We start from the raw sequence: 22,148 nt of genomic DNA, 5'->3' as shown, positions 1-22,148 counted from the left end.
TAAACACAATACCTTCTCACAGTGCAGAAGCGAAATAGGTACTAATTTTAGGTTTGTTTTTATTTCATTCGGTTGCAGTTCATGCTTGCTGGGTTTCTTCAAGGATTCCTAGTTACTTCAAGTCAATGAATCATATTTGTGCAAGGGCGTATCATGTCATGTTACTAGTTTCAAGAGAGAACAAGAATGTCTTGAGCTAACTTTATCTTCCAAACAGGGAACATGTGACACTTCTGTCTCAGAAGAAAAGAAGTGAACTGAGATGTTCATTCTCTTTGTTTGTACAGTGAAGAAAGAGAGGAGGTTATATAAAAGGTATATTATCAGAGGGATATAGCTGCATTTTTGCATCATGAAAATATACTCTCAAATATGAGATGACAGTTCTTGTTTCGTATTTTATGTACATTGTATCTTTTGTTTATTATATGTGTTGTGGATGAACAGTGAAAGATCATCCACATATGAGCAGAGACTGTTGAGAAATGTTTGAAGGTCGTCGGGTTATTCTTTACTTAATTTTTCTGTTATATTATCTTCTTATCAGGATATCTTTGAATGCCGTACCTGTGGCCTGCTGGGACCACTGTGCTGCTGCACAGAGTGTGCCCGGATCTGCCACAAGGGACATGACTGCAAGTGAGTTGAACCTGTGCTAAAAAAGTTATGATGCATCTCTTCCAAAATGAAAATCCAGTCCAACTTGGAGGTAGATATTGACAGAGAAGGAACAGAGGTGTGTACATTAGTGTTCACTTCTGGAGGTGGGAGTGTCATGGGAAGTGTCATATCTGGAAAATGACTTCATTTGGCCTTTAGTTTGCAGCCAGTCACACACACACACAAAAAAAAAAATCTTGAATGCTACTGTATGTTATCCAGAAGCTGTGATGATTACACGATGATGATAATGGCGATGATGATGATGGTGATGATGATCATGATAATGATCATGAACTGTGTTTATATAGTGCCATATGTCTGGGAACATTTAAAGGTGCCTGGCTCCCACAGTATGTCACACATTATTCATTAGTTGCTGGAAAAAAATAAGTCTCGTTCAGATTTGAAGGTATCAATGTATCAAGGTTGTTACAATTCCAAAGTTGGATTGGTAGGGAGTTCGCTAGACGTGGAGCAACTGAAGAGAAGGGGGTCTTCTCCCTCATGTTTTTGTCCCCGCCGAACGAGTTCGAGCAGGGGACTATGAAACGGGCTCCGTACGTGTGTGTGTCCGTGTGTCCGTCCGTGTGTCCGTCCGTCCGTGTGTCCGTGTGTCCGTGTGTGCGTCCGTGTGTGATCAAAATCTTCAATTTGCTACTTCTCTGTCATTTATGAGCCAATTTTGATTCTGTTTGCTTTATATGATAGCACTACATGGGAGCTTTGAAACTTCTACACAGAATTTCAGTCGTGACCTTTGACCTTGACCTTTGACCTATATTGTACATTTTGCTACAAAATGCTACTCCTTCGCCATTTCTAACCCGATTTCGATTCCGTTTGCTTTAAGTGATGGCACTAGGTGAGGGCTTCAAAACTTCTACACAGAATTTTGACCTTTGACTTCTTTGACCTTTGACCTTGATTTTTTGACCTATATTGTACATTTTGCTACAAAATGCTACTCCTTCGCCATTTCTAACCCGATTTCGATTCCGTTTGCTTTATGTGATGGCACTAGTTGAGGGCTTCAAAACTTCTACACAGAATTTTGACCTTTGACTTCTTTGACCTTTGACCTTGATTTTTGACCTATATTGTACATTTTGCTACGAAATGCTACTCCTTCGCCATTTTTAACCCGATTTCGATTCCGTTTGCTTTATATGATGGCACTAGTTGAGGGCTTCAAAACTTCTACACAGAATTTTGACCTTTGACTTCTTTGACCTTTGACCTTGATTATTGACCTATATTGTGCATTTTGCTACAAAATGCTACTCCTGCGCCATTTCTAACCCGATTTCGATTCCGTTTGCTTTATGTGATAGCACTAGGTGAGGGCTTCAAAACTTCTACACAGAATTTTGACCTTTGTCTTCGTTGACCTTTGACCTTGATTTTTGACCTATATTGTACATTGGCTACAAAATGCTACTCCTTCGCCAATTTCTAACCCAATTTCGATTCCATTTGCTTTATGTGATGGCACTAGGTGAGGGCTTCAAAACTTCTACACAGAATTTTGACCTTTGACTTCTTTGACCTTTGACCTTGATTTTTTACCTATATTGCACATTTTGTTACAAAATGCTACTTCCGGCGGGGACATATGTTACGCACCGCGTAATTTCTACTTTTCCTTGTTTAGGCAGATATTGGCCATTTAGTTCCCTGTATGATGATGTTGTTTATGAGTACTAAATATTCTACTTGCTTAGCTGCCTGAAAAGTTTTGCGAGTGGTTAAATTCACGATTGTGGAGTACAGTACTTAACAGAGAAATGTATGTTAGCATGTCACATTTATGTCAGGATCATTAATATTTTTGCGTGTTCTTAGATTAGTAAATAGCACCCGACTCTCGAAATTTGGAAAAATAAACACCTCACAAATTATACGGCGCGTACAGAATGTGATGTTTTCTTTGACACAAATCTGCCCTATTTGTAACCCATCGATCTCAACTCATTTATTATCTTACTTATCAATCTGTTTCCTCCAGACTGAAGCGCACATCCCCGACGGCCTACTGTGACTGCTGGGAGAAGTGTGAGTGCAAGGCGCTGATTTCAGGCCAGCACTACACTCGGAGAGAGCTCCTCGACCGCCTCATCAACGAGACCAACTTGGTCACCATACCCAACAGCAGGTAACGAGGACTATCAAATAATCTCCCCTTCTGTCTCTCTCAGTCACACACTCTCTCTATTAGTGTGTTTGGCTGCGTCTTATGTTGTCTTTCTTTGCTCTGATTCTCTCCCTTCTCCTCGTCTCTTGTCTGGTATTATTGTACAAGTACACACATATGTGACCCGCTACAACAAAAGGATCCTAAAGTCGCTGACGGGCGAGGCTATCATGGCCCAGAAAAATGCTATTTTCAGGCCTTTCCTTTGATCATTTAGCTTCGAAATTTCGGCAGATGATAGAAGATACATTAGACTACAAAATTATGTTAAAAGCAGAAATCCAAACGTTTTGACGGATTTTGGTGATCTGACTTCAAACTCAATTTTCTCAGCTCACCCGTCAGCGACTTTAGGATCATTTTGTTGTAGCGGGTCACATATTTTCTCTCTGTTTCTTTGGTTGTTTGTTTCTGTCTTGTATTTATCTTTTATCTTTCTCTCTCTCTCTCTCTCTGCCTGTCTGTTTGTCTTTCTGTCTGTTCTAATATCTGTCTGTCTGTCTGTCTGTCTGTCTGTCTCTCTTTCTCTTTGTCGGTGCTAACATAAAAACACATTTTTTTCCCCTCCGTCTGACCAACACAGAAATCTCAAATATTATTATTTATGGCATAACTCAGAGATGAGAAAAGGGCAGGGTTATGGTTAGTGCACAACACTTTTGGGTATTATTTTCCATGTTTCCCTCCTTGAATGTATGTTACAATGTGTCAAACAGTTCAATGTGCTCTGCACTCCACTCAGAACGGTTATTGCATTCTTCCTTAGCAGATCAAAATGCCTGTTCCAAAATTATTTTCTTGAATGAACTGGGATTGCATTTTTTCCCCCTATTACATCACAATTACTTTCACATGGGACTGAGGCAATGCTACACCTGAATGGTGTCAGCCACCTTAGATTACAAGCAAGATTTAAGAGACTGACCGAAAGTCCCCTGAAACTACGTGTCAAAGCGAGTGGCCACATGAATAGTGGAAGACCTTACTTGAGCCAAAACAAAGAGTTCAAACAATTTGGTAAATTTGCAGTCTAGGACACCATATCAAGAGGAAGAGAAGTATAGCTGATTGTCGTCATCACCAGCTATCGTTCTGTGTCAAAAATTCCTCCACCTTTCAAATGTTATGTTTGCCTGCTTTCCTGTTCCCCCATGCAGAGGAGACCACATCCTGCTGTTCCTGGCCCAGACAGTGGCGAGACAGACCGTGGAACAGCGCCAGTACCGCCAGTCCAGGAGCCGACTCTCGCGCAAGAATGATTCGGGTACATCACACAGTGGTTCCTGTCAATCCATCATCATCCTGCACCCCCCCCCCCAAAAAAAAAAAAAAACCAAACAAACAAACAAACAAACAAACAATAAAACAGAGAAAGGAAATCTTTAGCACTTTATTTACAGTTTATATGAACATCTGCTGACGATTATAGTAACCTAGTAAACCTCATGCACATTCTGAATGCCTCGTTGTCTTACTTTAATACCAGGTATTCTACACTTTGCCGGTAAGCTGTCCCTTCATAATTAATTGGAGATTTGATAGAAAGATTGAGAGTCGGATTTGCAGGGCTTGCCAGGAACTGCCCTACCACACTTCTAGGGCGTACAGACCCAATTTGCCTCTTTGCCTGGGCAACTAAACATTTCTTTTGGGCCAGTACAATGAATGAGCTCTGGCACATTAAAAGTATGCATCCCCAAAGATACACATGACATGTACTACTGGGCATGGGATACTCTGTAATACCTTGTCCTCTGTGATACCCTATCCTCTGTGCCTGCTGTCCCCTCTACTCAGGCAAGACTCCGCATTCAGTCAAAGATTGCTGGGAAATGATGATGAAAACATTTGTTAGAGTTTGCAAATTGCTGGAACGGTTTACCTTGTGTTGATATGAAAGGTTACTCTAACCATACCTTTATTCCGGTTTATACCTACTCCCTTGGTTTAATTCCAGCCAGACTGTTTATAATGCAGGCATGATAGTAGATTCAAATCTGATTTCAGATTTTTTCTCTCTCTAGTCTATACACATTTTGCTTTTTCTATGTATCAAAATCACCTGAAAAATTTTGATTTCCATTTTTTTTCCACGAAACTCACTATCATCCCTGTAGGCTTTTAAATTGTAACAGTTGACTTCTCATATTTTTAACTTGTATTGGGAGATTGTAATTAAAAGTAGGTGAACTTTTGCTAGTTGACACCATGTAAAACAAAACCGTTGTAACTTTTACCAGTTTCCCCGCGTTTATTAGCCCCCTTGATTCAGGCCAGACGTTTACTTTATGATAGTCAATTTCATATTCATTCAAAGTGTCATGGGTGATTGTGAAGAAAAAGAAAACAGATAATGCTAGAAGGGCAACCACATGTAAAATGCAAAGAGAAAGAACTCTGACCAAACCGTTATCCCTGTTTATACTGACTTTCTTGATTTGATTTCCGGCCAGACTTGGACATGCCAGACCACAACCTGGAGCCACCCCGCTTCTCTCGACACGCCCTGGAGAGCATCCTACAGGAATGGCAGGCTGTCAGTGCTATGATCCTCAACGGATGCCAAGACAAGAAGAAGTAGGTTTCCATGGCAACTCATCTCCTCTCCATCCATCCTTCCTTCCATCCATTCATTTATTTCCTATGTTCTTCTATTTTTTTTATTTTGCACTTTAGTAGCATATACTGTAAAAGTGGGAGTTTTCGCGGTGTTGAAATTTTCGCATATTTCGCGCCGCCAAAAAACCAGCATGAAAATAAAAGCACACAAAAGTTTTTGCTTGCCATATTTTCTAGTAGTTAATTTCTTGATTCCTCGGAATAAAAAGCTCACAAAACTCATCTTACCCGACTGAGTGTGAAAAATTACTCGCGTGAAAATATCCACTTTTAAAGTATATGATTTGACTTGTATATTGCACATCTTTGAGTTATTCATCAAGATTTTAAAAATATATATATATATTTGAAGTGTCTTGTGGGTCACTGTAGGTAGTTGAGGTTATCCTTGTAAGGTAATATTCTTTACATGCATACTCTGCATCACTCAAACTCGTTCACGACAATAATACAGCACTGGTGAAAAATCATCAAATGAATAGGTCCTTGTTAGGACCAACACTTCTTTAAAAGAATGCATAGATAAAACTGTTCAAGTTGAATGGTTTTATCCACCAATTCCTACAATCTTTCACAGAAGTTCAAAGTTGTGATGAATTGGAAGGTAAAATCAAACTTATTGACATCTCTGAGTATTGAATCATTTGCAGTTGTATGCTATGCAGTGTGGTGTATGTTGAATGACCTTTCGAATCACCCAACAGAGAGTGCCCCAGTGGGCCGGACACGGTGCATGCACCGATCCCAGAGGACCAGGTCTACCTCATGAGGCAGTCTGGGACCATCAAACTGGACTGGTTCACCCACACTCTCATCGTCAAGTGTGCATCATCGGTATGTTGTCAGCGATGCTGGGCACTATAATCCATTAATTGACGTGCTCTGAAAAACTTACGCCATCAGTCAAGTGTTCGATATCAAGCTCAGTTTTATTTCTGCATCACATGGCCTAGAAATAAGAAGTGTCTTTTCTAATCATTTTGTTTAGACACCTTCTTATTCTTAGATTTTGTCAAAGCATCTTTAAATTTGTCCAATCTGTAGTAGTGTCAACTATCAATTTCAACAAATGGCATGTTGAAGCAGAATTCTGGACCAGTTAAAAGATAGTCTGATTCGAAAGAATACAGTTGTATAAGCACAACAGGAAAAATTTGATCATAATTGGATAATAATTTAGGAAGTTTTGAAATTGTGAAGTTTTTACTAATTATCATAAAATTCCTTTGACAGTCAATATGAATATGCAATTTCTTGAGTTGATGATGTCATCACCTTCCTTCTTCATAAATTCTTGCAATTTCCAGTTTTTTAACTAAGGCAATTATGCCCTAGGCTCAAATCATAATATATGTGGCTGATTATTATTTTGAGGTTATTCAGCCAGGAATAACAATATTTTCAAACACTTTTATCACGAAAAATTGAATTTCTTGTCGGTTTCTTGTTCACAATTATGATAAATTTTGAAGTGATTTCATCAACATCTCACTCATTTGCATATTCATGTCAGCTGTTCGAGAATTGTTTTACAAAAAATCACTGAAATTTCTCACTTTTATAGCTTCTGTAATTTTCATCCAATTTGGATCAAATTTTTACTGTTGTGCATATAAAATTGTACCCTTTCTTTTTCAGACTAGCTTTTAACTTGTCTAGAAATTTCTGATACGGGTTAAGGATAGGTATCATTTTCTCTTTCTTCCTTGATTTGTTATCACCAGGATCTGGACACCCTCCTGACGACCCTCATACGTCGTCTGCGCCATGCACAGTCTGCTACCAGCAAGGCGGAGGCTGCTGAGGTGGCCCGCCGGTTTGTGCGCTCTGTTGCCAGGGTCTTTGTCGTCCTTAGCATCGAGATGACCCCAGGCAAGAAACTGTAAGTAACCTGGCCTTTTGAAAAATATTTGTAATTGCTTTATTGACATTAGCATGCAGATGACAGATTCATATGATTTAACAAATATGCAGATAAAGTAAAATACAATTTAGAAAGAAAACTGGTTGTGAGAAAAGAAAGCAGCTAAATTAGAAAAGTGAACATGCCCCTTGCAAGTCGGAGGTACTGCCAACTTCCAGCACCCCTGACTTTTTGGCAGCGGGGTGTGTAGCACCCCTATTGTTTTTATGTGCATGGATTACATTACATTATTGGTAGTCGACCATAAATCACATTGTCACGGACTCCCCTCAAATACTGAAACACTCCTTTTGATACAGCAACCTAAAGGTAGCCTCAGGCTCAGCACCACTGTGAAAAAATTGTTCCAAGGGACCTGATATTAAGTGAACTAGGGTATCTCCACCAAGGGCTCAGGGTAGTAGCCCATGGATCCTCAAGAAAACTTCCAGTTGTCATTGTAATGCTTTCTCATTATTTTCCAAGGTCTGAGCCAGTTCTGCGCTGCAAGCGAGTGTTCCAGGCCCTCATTCACCAGTCCATCACTGAGCTGTGCGAGATCGGCGACTCCCTTATCGCCCCCGTGAGAATGGGCGTGGCCAGACCCTCCTCACCCTTCCCACTCTTCAACAGCCATGCTGATGCCATCCAGGTAAGACTTGAGGAGGAGAATGTGAGATCCGTCCGTCCCTGTTTCCATCACTCTTTATCCACAGTATAGCTCTCCATTCATAGATCTCCCTCCTCTCGTAGTCATAAGAGGTTGACCCTTTTTTTCAAAAAGTTTGAGCAACTTTTTTCTTCCTTATTCTGACTGCACATGCTGTGTTGTTCAATGTATTGAAGAGGCTAGAGTTAATCAGAATTGACATTTATAACATGCAGGCCCAACATAAAAAGTGGAATGTCGACAGTCAGAATGGATAACATGTATACTGTGTAAAGATGCATTGAAAGGAGACATTATTGCTGTTCATTTTGTTGATGTTATTTTGTATCAAAATCGTGGTGGGTGTTGAAAGAATATGCCATACTCTTGCTACCAGGTATGTAACAGCTGCTATAATTGTGGACTGTATTGAAGTTATCTGCTTTTCTATAATATCAGCCCCATCCATGAAGCAAACAAAGAACAAAGCATAGGACAGACAGGCCAGCAAACCTATGCACACTGTTATCATTTGATTACGAGTTTTATTGAGTGAAATGATGATTAAGACATAGATATCGATGTCTTGTAGGAGTGAACTTAACAGTGTTTAAAGGTACTGTTTACCATTGGGAGCAATGATTTTAAAAATGTTTGAGTTATCACGTTTGATGCATATGTGTAGGTCAGTTGCATCACAAAACATCCTATCTTACAAAAAATTTGCAATTAAACCTAAAATACAAGGATATATCACTACTTTTCTCACAAACCATAACTGTGGATGGTTTTGTCAAGAAACAATTTTATTATAACTGGTGTTCACATTTTGTGTATTCAACAATACTTAACATTGGTTATACTTATCATTTTTTTTTTTTACTTTGGTTGTTTCTATCCCTAACTCACATTTTAGAACTATTTTGAAGGACTAAAGCTAGGTTTTTGTTTCATCTACAAATGGTAAACAATGCCATTAATAATGATCTCTTTGATACTGCAGGGAAGCGAGGAGCTGTTCTTCACGGAGCCGCTGCCGATGCGCTCCTCCACCAGTGCCCAGCCCAACACCAGCCACGCCCACCACCATGCCCCCTCCCTTAGGACACACCAGCACCGCATCAACCGTATCATTAGTGACGACAATCAGGACATGGAGTTTGGCGAAGAGGAAGAGGTGAGCCAGGAAAGCAAATTATCAAAGGGATTGTATAGTATTGGTGGAGACAAAAATTGGACTTTTACCTTTCTGTGAGATACCAAGAAACCACCTATGGAATAGTACAGAGCATACCATTTTAAAAGGAATTCAAAGATTATTAGATGAAAATTGATTTTGGAATTGCTAAGACATCCAAAAACAAAGTAAAACAAAGCAATCGTAATAAAAAGTGGGTCCCGCTTTTTATTAGGAATGCTCTTTTTTGGATATCTCAGCCATTTCAAAGCAGATTTTCATGAAATAGATGTTGAATCCCTCTTGGAATTACATGCTGTCTCATATTTCATGAGAGGTTTCTCGTTATCTCACAAAAAAAAAATCAGAAACCTGAAGTTAGGTCTCAACATAAACTATACGCTCCCTTTAACCCTTTGAAGATACAATATACTTTGAGTTTGACCACTAACACACTGTTTATAGACCCAATACCAAGTATAATGAGTATCAGTCATCCATGGGTTAATATCCAGTGTACAGAGGCCATCTGGCGTGCTTAGGTACCTGTGTACATTTGTGTCATATCTGTGTGCGATGGAGCGTGCCTGCAGATGACTCGAGCAGAAGTCTGCCAAGTCTTAATACCTCCCTTACGTCCGTCTAACATTCTTTGGTATGCTTACGTGTCATTGCCGACTGTCGGTGATGTGTCTCAGTCGATAATGCTCAGGGTTGATTCCTATTGAATCTAGCTGAGCAGTGTTGTGTGTGTGGAATCGTGCGGTCCCCTCAATTAAAAAGCTGAGAACACTCTGTCCCTTGGATAGGACATTAAATGGAGGTCCCATGTGTGAATGAATCACGGCTCGCACTCGTAAAAGATCTCACTCAATTCATTCATCGCAAAGAGCAGAGTACTAACCCGGTGAAGTGGTCCACCCACATACCCACTTCAGAAAACAGGCGAAAGATGCCAACCCCTCATGGTTCACCCCAGGTGACTAGTGACAGTCTGCAAACAGTATCAACCAGGCACACCGAGCCATTAGAACAAGCTTGTGGACTGTGTAAGTCTTACATGAGGATGCAGTGAGATCTCGTATATGATCACAGCATGATTAGAGTCCTTTGCCATCCTGGATTTGTGAGTTTCATCACGTGTCTTCCCTCAGGGCCTGTTCTCAGTGTCACACATATTATGTATAAACCCTGCACTGTAATTTTCTCTCTTTCTGTCTATCTAGATTGACACGGTTGAGGGAGACATTGTTGTGGTGTCCAGCGACGTCCGAGGCCGGGATGCGGACCCTGGCAATGCTCCTCCCAGGGACCCTAGAGACCAGCCCAGTCAGGACGATCCACCAGAAGAGGATGGTAAGGATTCAGATTTCTTTTCAGCGTGATGAGGAAGTCTGTTGTACACTGTAATTGTTGCTGAGAATTTTTCTCATGTTGTATACAAATGATGTACAGATTGAGTACATCAGCTGGTATTATGTACACAAGCTACGTTTTGGCAATAATAATAAACACATGAGGCATATCTACAAGCCAAGTTTGTTTCATCCCATTCAAGGCACATAATTCTGCCACTGCGTGAAATGAACTTTTGCATTATTTGTTTTATAGAACGGGCACAAAACTAGTACTTGTGATAAGGAGAGGAAAATTACTGATGAGTACAACCAGAGTATATTTGACACATTTGAATGATCAAGGAGTATGAGGTGTGAAGTCTTACAAGATAAAGACAGAGGTTTCATATAAGAGTTAGATCCAGCTCCCATGTTTGCAACCTGTAGTTAAAATTTGGCACTTTCAGGTTTTCATACAGCTGAAAACTGTTACATACCCTTGAATGGCGCAAGATCTTTATACCAAAAATCCAGAGATGCAAGTTTTCATCTCTATACACCCACTGAAATCCAACAAATGTTTGCTTTGCTGGACTGAGGTTACATAATAACTTGAGGTAAAAACTTGAGGTGATCACTTTGTGACAGGTGGCAACGAAAGCGACATGGACCTTGATCTCCTGGCCGAAAGTGACTACGACAGCGAGAGTAACCATAGCAACCAAGACCAGGAGGGCGGGGGCCAGGATCACGAGACATCCAGTCGCCGCGGTGGAGTCAACCCACCTAACACTGGCTCTGATGCAGGTAGGGCTAAGATGAAAACTGATTGGCAGCAATACTCAAACACCAAATTCAGAGTTTTAATACAAAAAACAGATAAATTAGATAAGGTCATCGTCAAATAAAGAAAATTTAATCTTTTCCATGATACCGCACTTGTTATATAACAAGAAATATTTTCAGAGACACAAGTACAATTATCACATGTATTTTCATTGTTTTCTCTATTTTTCAGCAGCTTCAATCTCAAGTTGATAAAAATAGATTTGTCGCTTTTTGCCTTTTAACTCTTCATATTTGTATACATAAACATGTGCAGATTCAGGGAATGTGGAATATTGTTAGAGCACATCAGTGAACATTGAGCAAATTGGACAATCTGTGCAAAAGTTATGAATTTATACGTTTTTGTCCAGTTCTTGTGTCAACATTACTGGATAAGAAGGTTACAATTTTAGTTCGTGATATTGCAGTAGTTGAATGATATGAAGATTATATAAAGAGAATTCCCTAAAACTTCATTTTCTAGCATAATGAAGGAGCATTGGACTTGCCTCCTTCAGAGGGCAAGGGGAATCAAATTACCTTGAACTTACCCTTTTTAACAAGTCAAAGGCATGTGTACTTTTTATGAACAATTACATTTTCCCATGAGCATATAATTTTTAGTGCATTATGATGTATGAAAGAACCCATAGAAGGGGGCAAGCTCCTTGAACATTACTTACATGGGGCAAATTCGTAAAGGTATTTGAGGTCCGTGGTGTGGGATTAATTTAAAATGCCCGATGCCACATACAGTGTTTGTTTCCATGGAAACTGATACAGAAATTTTTTTGAGGACAAGTGGCTTTGATGAAGTTTTTTTTCATCAAATTCAATCTGAATCCCTTTGAAAATCAAATCTTTTATTGAAAGGGCAATCCACCCTGTGAATGGAGATGAATAAATAAATGATTGAAAAAAATTTCACCTTTGGTTGTGATTTCTTTCCCTGGTTACTCGCTGTAGGGGGAGGACTGGCTTCCCTGTTCTTCTCCGAGGATGAGTCGTCGTCCAACGCTGACGATGCCGAGGAGGATGAGGAGGAGGACAGCGATAACGAGATCAACGAAGACGAGGAGGAGACGGTTGAGCAGACCTTCAACGAGGACTCCTTGGAACGACCCATCGCGGCCAGCTCCAGTGGTTCTCAGAACCAGGAGGGTAACAGGTGTGTAGAGAGCACTAGGTAGCTAGGCATTGTTAACCCATTCCATACTGAATTCTGAAATGCACTTAGACTTAATATGCAGACCACCAGGTTCTTGTACGGAATGGGTTAACTGTAATACAATGCAACATATTATGGAAATTACAGAAATATTTGTGCTACATTAATTTTTGCTGGTTTCACTCTGTCCAGTGCAAATTCTTCAACCTATGAAAATATCTTTGCAGTTTTCTACTCGCACTTGTACAGAATGAATTGTGCACTTTTTCAGTGGATAAGTACTATTATCTGGTAGTAGTACATGTGAGTGTGTGTATGGTGTTGGTGTATGTCTTAGTATTCATTCGAGCCTGTGTGCTTGCGTTCTAGCAAGGTTCTATGTGGGCCATTTTTTTTCGAATGGACCGTTTGTGTGTATACTGTAATGTATTATGTAAAGCCTAATGTACTGCACTTGTTGTTTAGAGGGATTCAGGATGCATGAACATCGGTCTTCTATTTGCCAAATAGACGAAAACATTTGAGTCAGCAATCGTACAGCTCAATTTTAAAACTTGCAATTGTAGTGCAAAAAAAAAACCCCACTTAAAGTGCTTTTGTGCCGCTGCCCAGTAGGGGTTGTGGAGGTATCACTTCTTATAATGAGTGATTGTCACAAAATGAAATTATGATGTATGAAACATTTATTCCTGACATCATTTTTTTATATTTTAACATTTCTCTGAGTAAGGTTGAGATTTATGTTTTTGAGAGAATTGAAGTGCTGAACGTGTCAATGCAGGACCGTTCGGTGATTTGATGTCATGATTTATTGAAATCACAACAAAATACTTATCATTGATATCAGATGGATGACCCAAAATGGAGCTACAAAAAAGTCCAATGCCTCGATATGCTCTGTCACTGAGTGCATGCTGAGGTCTGACCATTTAATCCAAAGAATTCCTTGGTTTCCCATTCCTATTTGTCACAGATCCAACCAGCCACCACACCCACTGCAGTGGGCGTTCCGCAATCAGCAGTCCTCCACATCAGGAAACTCCCGCAGTGGTGGCCCAGGGGTCGTCAATGAGGTGCTGGGCTCAGCAGGTGGAGCACCAGCTGTTGGTGAGTAACTGTGTCCAGTCCAACTCCGTCAACTGAAGTTAAGAGTGTATTGGGCAGTGTGTAACATATGTGTGAAGGATGGTGTGGTTTCATTTTACTGTATAGTTTGTGATATCAAGTCAGGGATGTGTTATGTAATCATGTTGATGTCTTCGTCTTGACAAAGGTTGTATGATAAAATGTCCAGGAGGATCCAGAGTTGCCTTCAGACTTATCAGCGTTCCTAGAGTTAGTACCATTCTTGTTCTCACAAAGTGAAATGGTGAGCTTGAGCAGTCACTGAATTGTATGCACAGGTTTCGACTGTGTTACAGTGAGAACATGTTACAGTGTAGAAGGAGTTGTGGTCATTTTGTGTCTGTGATGTGTGAGTTGTTGCTAATACCCATCAATAATTCTCCCCACTTTTTCCACCCAGCCTCCACTGGTCTCATCTACATAGACCCCTCCAACCTCCGGAGAACCACCATCTCGACGGCGGCCAATCCGGCCCCACCCACCACCGGCAACACGGAGACCACGCCCACTACCACGGCCAGCCGGCTGGCGCGGGCCTTTGGCATCGTCATGCGCCAGATCTCGGACCTGATGTCGCTGCTGCCAAACTACAAGGCACCGGAACCGATCACAGAGACCCTGGAGATTACTGCAGAGAATGCCAAGGAGCTGCAGGTATGGCCAAACACTGGAAACTTTTTGAAAATCGTTTGTGGGAAGCCTCACAATTTTTTTTTTTTTTTTAAGTGCATCACATTGCACCATTGCATTTGTTATTAGCACAGGGTACATCACATTTAAGCTCCTTGTTCAGCAAAGAGCAGTGTCATTTAAGTAATGGATAAGTTTGTTTTCAGATGTTTGTCATCATTCATGAAACAAGTGGGTTTTGTTTTGTCTAATGAAAGCTGCCTCGTTGTAGCTCTGAATATAGGCTCCTGTGGTAAAGATACAGTATAACAGCTGTATGTTCACTTTCACTGTTCATTGGATGCTTTTCATTCTTGAAAAGTCAACCAGTGTTTACAGTCGGATTTTACTCTGTTTACTTTTGTATTAATGACATGTGATATGCCCTATTAAGCAGGGATTTCAATATCAAAATCACCTTTTTCTGACGTCCAAGTTTGTAAATCTACTTAGCAGCATTTTTAAAACAAGATGCTTCCAATATATTCATTGTCAGTCTTCCTAATATAAATTTATCACCTTGTCTATGAAGGTTTGTAGCTCACAAAATTGATAAATATATGGGTTTGATGGTGTTGCCTGTATCTTTGGATCTAATTACCATGAAAGGTTATGGATTACGTTATGTTTTTGTTTCCCCCTGTCTGACAGAGCTATGTACATTCCAGCCTGAAGCCCACGTGGGATTGGCTTGTGTGTGTCATGAACAGCACAGAGGCACAGCTGCGCTATGGTAAGGCACTCATGGGCGCCACTGACCCCTCCCACCCAACACACCCGCTTCGCAGCCAGTACATGCGCACCCTGCGCGGGACGGCGCGGGAGGCGGCGGCACGCGAGGAGGCCGCCTACCAGCACTCGCTGGAGAGCAGGAGACGGGGCACCCACGGCAACACGGAGGAGCACGGCGCCATGATGGACTACCTCTGCTACGTCCTCTCCCTGATGCGCTCCCACAACAGCGAGCATCTCGGCTCCTTGCCCATGCTGGACATCGCCGCTCTCAAGCACATTGCCTACGTCCTGGACTCCTGCATCTACTTCCTGCGCTGCTTCGAGCAGGAACCCCTCTGCGAGCCCTCCCAGGCCTCCGCCGGCAAGCGCCCCTGGTGCTTCGTCCAGGACAACGAGGCCGGAGGTGACTCCAGGATGGAGGTCGATGGTAGGGAGACGGATCGGCCGTCCACCTCTACCGGGCGCAAGCACCCTTTCTTTGTGAGATCGGACTCCACCACCTTCTTGGGATGCCCTCCTCGGGATCCCATCGAAACTCCCCTTGCTGAAGCCCTGCCCCTGGCAGACAGACCCCAGTTGCTGCAGCCGAGCGCAACTAAGGAGCAACTCTTTGGCATGCCTCAGAACCCAATGCTTCCGGGCGACTCGGATATCGTGCTAGGTATGCAATGATGGTGTTAATCTTGGCAGACAGTTATTGCTTTCATTACATCTCATTTATATACTCCATTTGTAATGTTTTCTATTGAATGTTTCATTCTTGTTCTCTCATGTTATTCATGCAGAGTGTCTGAGATTCGATATCAATATTCTACATCACCTATGCTAAATTGAAATTCACACCTGCTAGAATCAAGCATTTTCCCTGATAGGCAGTGCATATGCCAAAATTCACAATGTGCCATCATTATTTCAAGTCTTGAATCTCAGAAGAAGTGTAGATCATGGCCAGTATGGGGTCAAAACAGTAATAAAATTTGATTCATTGACGGGAATCGTACAACTTTACATCCACGGAACAATACCAGAGTTCTTTACACATTCAGCATCAAATATTTACCCACCCAGGCCACAACCAGTCTGTGACTGTGCACCAATCTTTCCTGGAGATCCTGCCAACCCAGATGAGCGTCTCTCAGCGACAGATGGTCGGCCAGCTGGGAATGGAGGAGGATCAGGAAGAGGAGGAAGAGGAGGAGGAGGAGGATGAAGAGGAGGAAGAAGAAGACGAGGAGGAGGAGGAAGAGGCCGAGGAAGGGGCCAATGATCTCAGCGAGCCCCGCGGGGCAGGCAGCGAGGACGCGAAAGAAGGGGGCGTGTCGGGAGGTGCCACTACCAGCTCGGAAACCCAAGAGTCCTCATCTCTGCTCTCTGGTATGCCCTAGTCATAATGTCTCTTTGAGGACTTCTATCCTGTGTGATTCTATCTCTTCCTCATATTCTTTCATCTTACAGCTTTCTCTGTATGTTATACTGTATATGCCAAATATTTTGTAAGGTTTTTATTTTTCGCAAATTTCGCAAAGGGAGTGCTATTACCAAATTTTAAAACACACGAAAATATTAACTCTGATCCAGACACGAATATGACGTGCATGCATACATTTCTCCATTCACTACTGTACTCCACATTCACAAATTCAACCATTCGCCAAATTGTCGGGAAGTCACGAATTGCAAAAAATTGGACTCCCTAAATATATGGCTTAAACAGTATACTCCTCTCTATTTTTGAGAGTGTCCCATTTTCTTTGTGAAACTTCAAATATGATTTCATGTTTTAGTAGTATTGCCCCTTTAGTAGTAGTTCTTTGGTTTTCAAATCATTCAGACTCATGTAAAGGGATTAGTGTTGTGAAGCATTGATTCCATTAACCTTGTGATATGCTGATCTGGCAAATAAATGTGATGTTCCCTAGCCTTCATGTCGTGAAGATTTGTATACAATCTTGAGATATATCTTGTTTCATGGGCAGCAAAAACCTGTCTCTAATTCTGATAAATCCCTTTAAAGACCTGGTAGCGTGAGGACACCACGGAGAGGGAAGGCTAGCGAAACTCTGATACATAAATAAAATAAAATCAATCATATCAATCAATCCTATTTGAGAATTTGTGCATGCAGCTTTATCACCGATCGCTGTGCAAGTATACGCACAGCTAAAAAACCTCAACTGGAGTCATCTGTTACTGGAGAGCATGTGCTTCAATGAGCATATTCACTGACCAGTGCGGTTTATGGTTATTAAATGTACCCCGGTTGGCAGTGAATGAATCGGCCATTCATGAATCCCCATGCTACCATGTCTTTAAAGGGACTGTACAGTACTGGTTGAGGTGGGGATTCATGTTTTGAGCATTCCTAAGTGAGATAACGAAAAGCCTCTTATGAAATATGAAAGAGCATGTAATTTTAAGAAGGATTCAACGTTTATTTGATGAAAATTGGTTTTCAAATGGCTGAGATATCCAAAAAAGTGCTAATGATAAAAGGCGACATGCCACAACTTTATTAGGATCTCTTTGTTTCACCTTGTTTTTGGATATCTTGGCCATTTCAAAACCGATTTTCATCGAATAAACTTTTGATACCCCTTAGAACAGCATGCTCTTCGACATCTCATAGAGTGGTTTCTGAATATCTCGCAAAACGTTAAAAGCTGAATCCTCACCTCGACCAGAACTGAACACACCCTTTAAGATATGAGAAATATGTCTGTTGTGTTATTTTGTGCTTTTATACCTCATATTGAGTATGCCAGAGTAGAAATATTGAGCTGCCACGATGGGACCTCAAACTAAGGAATCTTGAACTTTTGGCTCCTCTGCACAGGTGCAACCAGTCTGGCTAGTGCCTCCACGCTGCCTGTGAGTCAGAGTCTGGGTGAGAGCAGTGACCCCTCCCAACCTTCTGGACCTATGTCCTCGATATCCTCCTACATGAGCAGTGGTTCTTCAGGATTGTCAGAGCAGGGTCCTGTTCCAAGGCCAGTGCCTGGTACAGCCTCGGATGCAAGGAGGCGGACACAGGATCCCCCTAGGACTCCCTCTGGGTCCCTCCCAGGGCCCCTCTCTCTGGACTCCGGTGCCGGAGTAGCGCAGCCACGCTCGGGTGGAAGTGACAGCAGCGGGGGCGATCAGGGCCACCCTGCTGGTGGGATGGGGGGCAGTGCTGGACTATCGCTCTCGCCAACGATACCCATTGCCGGTGGCAGCAACGCCACCTCGGCAACACTAGTCAGTGTAATACGCACCACTGGGTCTGTGGACAAGAGCACTGCGGCGGGTGCAGAATCTGCCCAAGGGCATCCCGCTGGAGGGAGCCGGGATGCGGCGGCCAGCATGCCGGGCCCCAGTCGTGTGTCAGTCTCGGAAATCCCCCTACCCCCTGACCCGCAGCGGGGTGCAGCCGAGGACCTCACGGCGGCTGCTTCGAGGGAAGTCAATCTCGGCGCCCTCTTCCACGTAGGCCAGGAAGAGGCGGTCCAAGCGAGTCCGATGAATCTATCAGAGTCTGCCAGTAATGCAGCGGCGGTGGCAGCAGCAGCAGCAGCGGCTGCCTCTGTCGATCCATTGCCCCTGGAACTGTCCAACCATGAGACGGGAGAGCGCAGTCGGCCAACATCTGCTACTAGAGACCTAGATCAGCAGGACTATGCCGACCCAGAGGACGGGGGACGGAGGAAAACCCCCAGCAGGGGTGGTCCTACGACTGTTACGGTCAACCGGTCAGACATCCAGCCAGTCAACTCCTTCGATCAGATCATCCGACTCCTACGGTAAGTTGTCAGACTGTGACAATCTGTTTAGTTTATAGATATCACTTGTGTGCGTATGCACAGAGTTGTCTGTACTGCAGTTGCATTCATACGATGTATAAGTGAGGAAAAATGAGTTACAACAAGGGTTTCGGAAAGACGAGATGGTGATAAATTGACCTTCCTCAATTCCAAAACTGTCAGATATATGCTGTCTTATATATGACATCTTGTTACCTCTCAAAAGTAAATAGAAAGTGATAACATGATGAGTACAAAGCATAAGTTGCAGTGCTTGTGTGAGTATTAGCTGTATCCCCATTAAAAAAAAAAAAGCTTACAAAAGTTATTTTGATCACCCTTCTGGTTTTGATGATTTCATCTGCAGTAGTGTTGAATCATCAGTTGGTCATAGAGTAGGGTTTGAACCAACCTCACAAAACAATGCTTTGTTTCCACCCGACCAGACCACTCTCACCACTGCTGTCGGCAGACATGCTGCTGGGCCGGTGGCGTCTGTGCCTCGAGCTCTTTGGCCACGTCTTCCTGGAGGACGTCGGCGCCGAGCAGGGCTCCGTGCTCAGCGAGCTGGGGGGATTCGAGGTGAAGGAGTCGCGCTTCCGGCGCGAGATGGAGAAGCTGAGGAACAACCACACCTCCAAGGACCTCACCCTCGAGGTAGGTGCACGGCGATGCCATGACAAATTTTCTCCTCCTCTTCCTTCTCCTCCTCCTCCTCCTCCTTCTTCTTCTTCTTCTTCTTCTTCATATTAAGGAAACTGCCTCTCCAATCCTGAAGATTATTGCAGATTTTAGCCCTTTATCCGTTTGTGTGTGTGTGTGTGTTTGACCACTTCCACAGAATTTCGTCCTGCTCTTTATGAGAGAAGTGAAGTGGGTTCTTTTACTGTATGTGCATAGGGTTTAGCTCTCCTTCACAATGGACCAATGGCTTTGAGTCTCCTCCAAAAGATTGGGCAACAAGGATGAAGTGCCTTGCCAGAGGGCACTGCTGCCAGGCAAAATAATCTTGTTATCTACAGAGGGTGGCTGTCTAGGAGACTATCCATACTCTTTGTTTATCATTGTCTTATCATATGCAAAGAAATACTGAAAAAGTGTCACGTTTTCGGAGAGTAAGAGAAGTATTTCCACTGTGAGCCTTGGAAGTGAGGTAACTCTTCACATTGTGTCTATTTTTATGGACAGGTTGAGCGCTCTCGCGACCTGCTGATCCAGCAGACGATGCGCCAGCTGAACACCCACTTCCACCGGCGGTGCAGTGCCAACCTGGAGCGCCTGCCTATGCCAGTCCACCGGGTAAAGGTCACCTTCAAGGACGAGCCAGGTGAAGGAAGTGGGGTGGCACGCAGCTTTTACACGGCCATCGCCGAGGCCCTCATGGCACCGGAACGTCTGCCCAACCTAGAGGACTGCCAGGGATCTAACAAGGGCCCTCAGTATGGTGAGTAAGGGGGCGGGACATTCAAAAACTTTTCTACCCCCTTCCCCTCTCCCCTCTTCCCCTCCCACTCCCAAAAGAAGAAGAAGAAAATATGCATACAAAAGCAGAAAGAGGGACTGAATTTGACCACACATGATTAGGTTAACGTGTCTCAAAGTCGGGTGTACGAGTGTCATTTCTGGACCCCAAATTGACATCTTACCAGAACATGCAAGTATCTCATTGCTGTGAAAGAGCTACCCGGAAATTACAGGGAATTTGAAACTAATGGGACCATATGAAAAGAAATTCAGCAAATGATTTCAATCTCATTTCTTTGATAGGAAGCTACTGAATCACCCAATTGACTCTCCACGCCCTCTAGTGAAGAGCTATGCATCACCAGGAATTATATGTTTCAGCATTATCTGCTATATGCAGATAAAAGTTTTTGGAAATTCAGAGGGCAAAAAAAAAAATGGCTGTCGTTACATAACTTATATAATGTCAATTTTTACCAGTGTGATGTTTTTGCTGTTTGCAAGACCAGTGCCTTGCTCATTTTCTCATGCTCACTCAATTGACATCATGTAACTTGTTGTATATGTCGACAATTATCAGCAGTGTTATGCTTTTCCTTTCTACAAGACTTGAGCCATGTTTCCTTCCCAGGCCTGATCCAGCGGCTGCGGAGCCGAGAGCGGGAGCGGGAACGTCAGCAGCGGCGCAACGAGCTGCGCACCGGCAGCGGCCGCATGGCGCAGAGCCTGGATCGGGACCGCAACACCCTCTCCTACGACGCCCGCCCCTTCTACCCACGCGACAGCGCCAACGCGGACGACCGGAACGCAGACTTCGAGCCCCTGCCCCCGTCCAAGCAGGCGCTGGGGGAGAGACTGTTCCCCAGGGTGTACGCCCTGCAACCGGTAAAGCCTGCCTTTGAGCTGTACTGTGACATTTCATTTATAGTGCAGAGAGAGAAAATTAGGTATAAACTCCTAGGCCCAATATCACAAAGATAGTTTTGCATTCACTTTTAGATTATGCAAATAAAGAGTTTGTTTGCAGAAACCGATAGGTCCATTTTTGATGATTTTGAAGTACGGTCTCTGTCATAAAGTACAAAATAATACCTTTTAAATGATATATTGGTCACTACATATAAAGGTACATTTTTGAAGTTATGGTCAAAAGAAGCAAAAATTTTCTTATTATTCTCTTTATTTCTCTTGACCTTTAATCGCAAATATCTCCATTTGACAAATATGGACTTATCGGTTTTTGCGAACAAACTCTTCAAATTTCTCCTGCATAGAAGTGTGAGACAGATCTTATATGGCAGCAGACATCCGATAATGAATGATACACTCATGTGAAAGGTACACCTGCACTGTTTTTTAGTCTATGGACGAAATGTAATCATAGACTCGATACTGCCTTTCTGAATTTAGACCAGTGAGATACTTGTGTGTTACATGCATCTCAGTGGGAGAAAAACATTTTCAAATAGCAAAGGTTTTGATGTGCTTCAAAGGACACATTCACCTTTATGTACATGTTGGTTGAGTGAAAGCAGCAATATCCATACAACACATCAGTGAAAGCTTAAGGAAAATCTGACAATCCGTTCAAAAATTATTGATTTTTAAATTTCTGTGCTGTCATTGTGGGGTGAGTAGACTACTACAGCTTGGGATGTCACAGGTGTAGAATGATATGAAGAAAATATGAAGAGAATTCGACAAAATTTCCTCTTTATTCTTAAAGTACACATTCCCTTGACTTGTTACTAATCAAATGTTAAGGGTGATATTATTCCCTTGGCCTTCTGAAAGAAACAAGTCAGTTGTTCTTTTATTATGCAAGAAAAGTGAAAATATGT

The 22,148-nt window shown here is 42.5% G+C and overlaps 1 protein-coding gene across 1 annotated transcript in view; it reads left to right on the top strand.

The window, feature by feature from the left end:
• Positions 1-22,148, top strand: part of LOC139711153 (E3 ubiquitin-protein ligase UBR5-like) — a 71,883-nt gene that overhangs the window by 41,098 nt on the left and 8,637 nt on the right. Inside the window, exons 27-45 of the mRNA XM_071623071.1 lie at positions 548-639; positions 2,669-2,815; positions 4,012-4,118; positions 5,308-5,431; positions 6,178-6,307; positions 7,198-7,355; positions 7,863-8,028; positions 9,029-9,202; positions 10,429-10,558; positions 11,188-11,346; positions 12,334-12,535; positions 13,509-13,642; positions 14,061-14,314; positions 14,981-15,725; positions 16,133-16,438; positions 17,898-18,843; positions 19,290-19,500; positions 20,032-20,287; positions 20,939-21,192. Of these exons, the coding sequence (XP_071479172.1) occupies positions 548-639; positions 2,669-2,815; positions 4,012-4,118; positions 5,308-5,431; positions 6,178-6,307; positions 7,198-7,355; positions 7,863-8,028; positions 9,029-9,202; positions 10,429-10,558; positions 11,188-11,346; positions 12,334-12,535; positions 13,509-13,642; positions 14,061-14,314; positions 14,981-15,725; positions 16,133-16,438; positions 17,898-18,843; positions 19,290-19,500; positions 20,032-20,287; positions 20,939-21,192 (4,695 nt within the window). The remainder of the gene's footprint in view (positions 1-547; positions 640-2,668; positions 2,816-4,011; positions 4,119-5,307; positions 5,432-6,177; positions 6,308-7,197; positions 7,356-7,862; positions 8,029-9,028; positions 9,203-10,428; positions 10,559-11,187; positions 11,347-12,333; positions 12,536-13,508; positions 13,643-14,060; positions 14,315-14,980; positions 15,726-16,132; positions 16,439-17,897; positions 18,844-19,289; positions 19,501-20,031; positions 20,288-20,938; positions 21,193-22,148) is intronic.

The sequence above is a fragment of the Diadema antillarum genome, unplaced genomic scaffold (assembly GCF_040938485.1).
Source record: "Diadema antillarum isolate AM-2024a unplaced genomic scaffold, OU_Dant_1.0 seq00001619_RagTag, whole genome shotgun sequence".
Taxonomy (NCBI): Eukaryota; Metazoa; Echinodermata; class Echinoidea; order Diadematoida; family Diadematidae; genus Diadema; species Diadema antillarum.
Note: the sequence above shows the minus strand (reverse complement) of the source record. Positions and strands in the feature narration are given on the sequence as shown.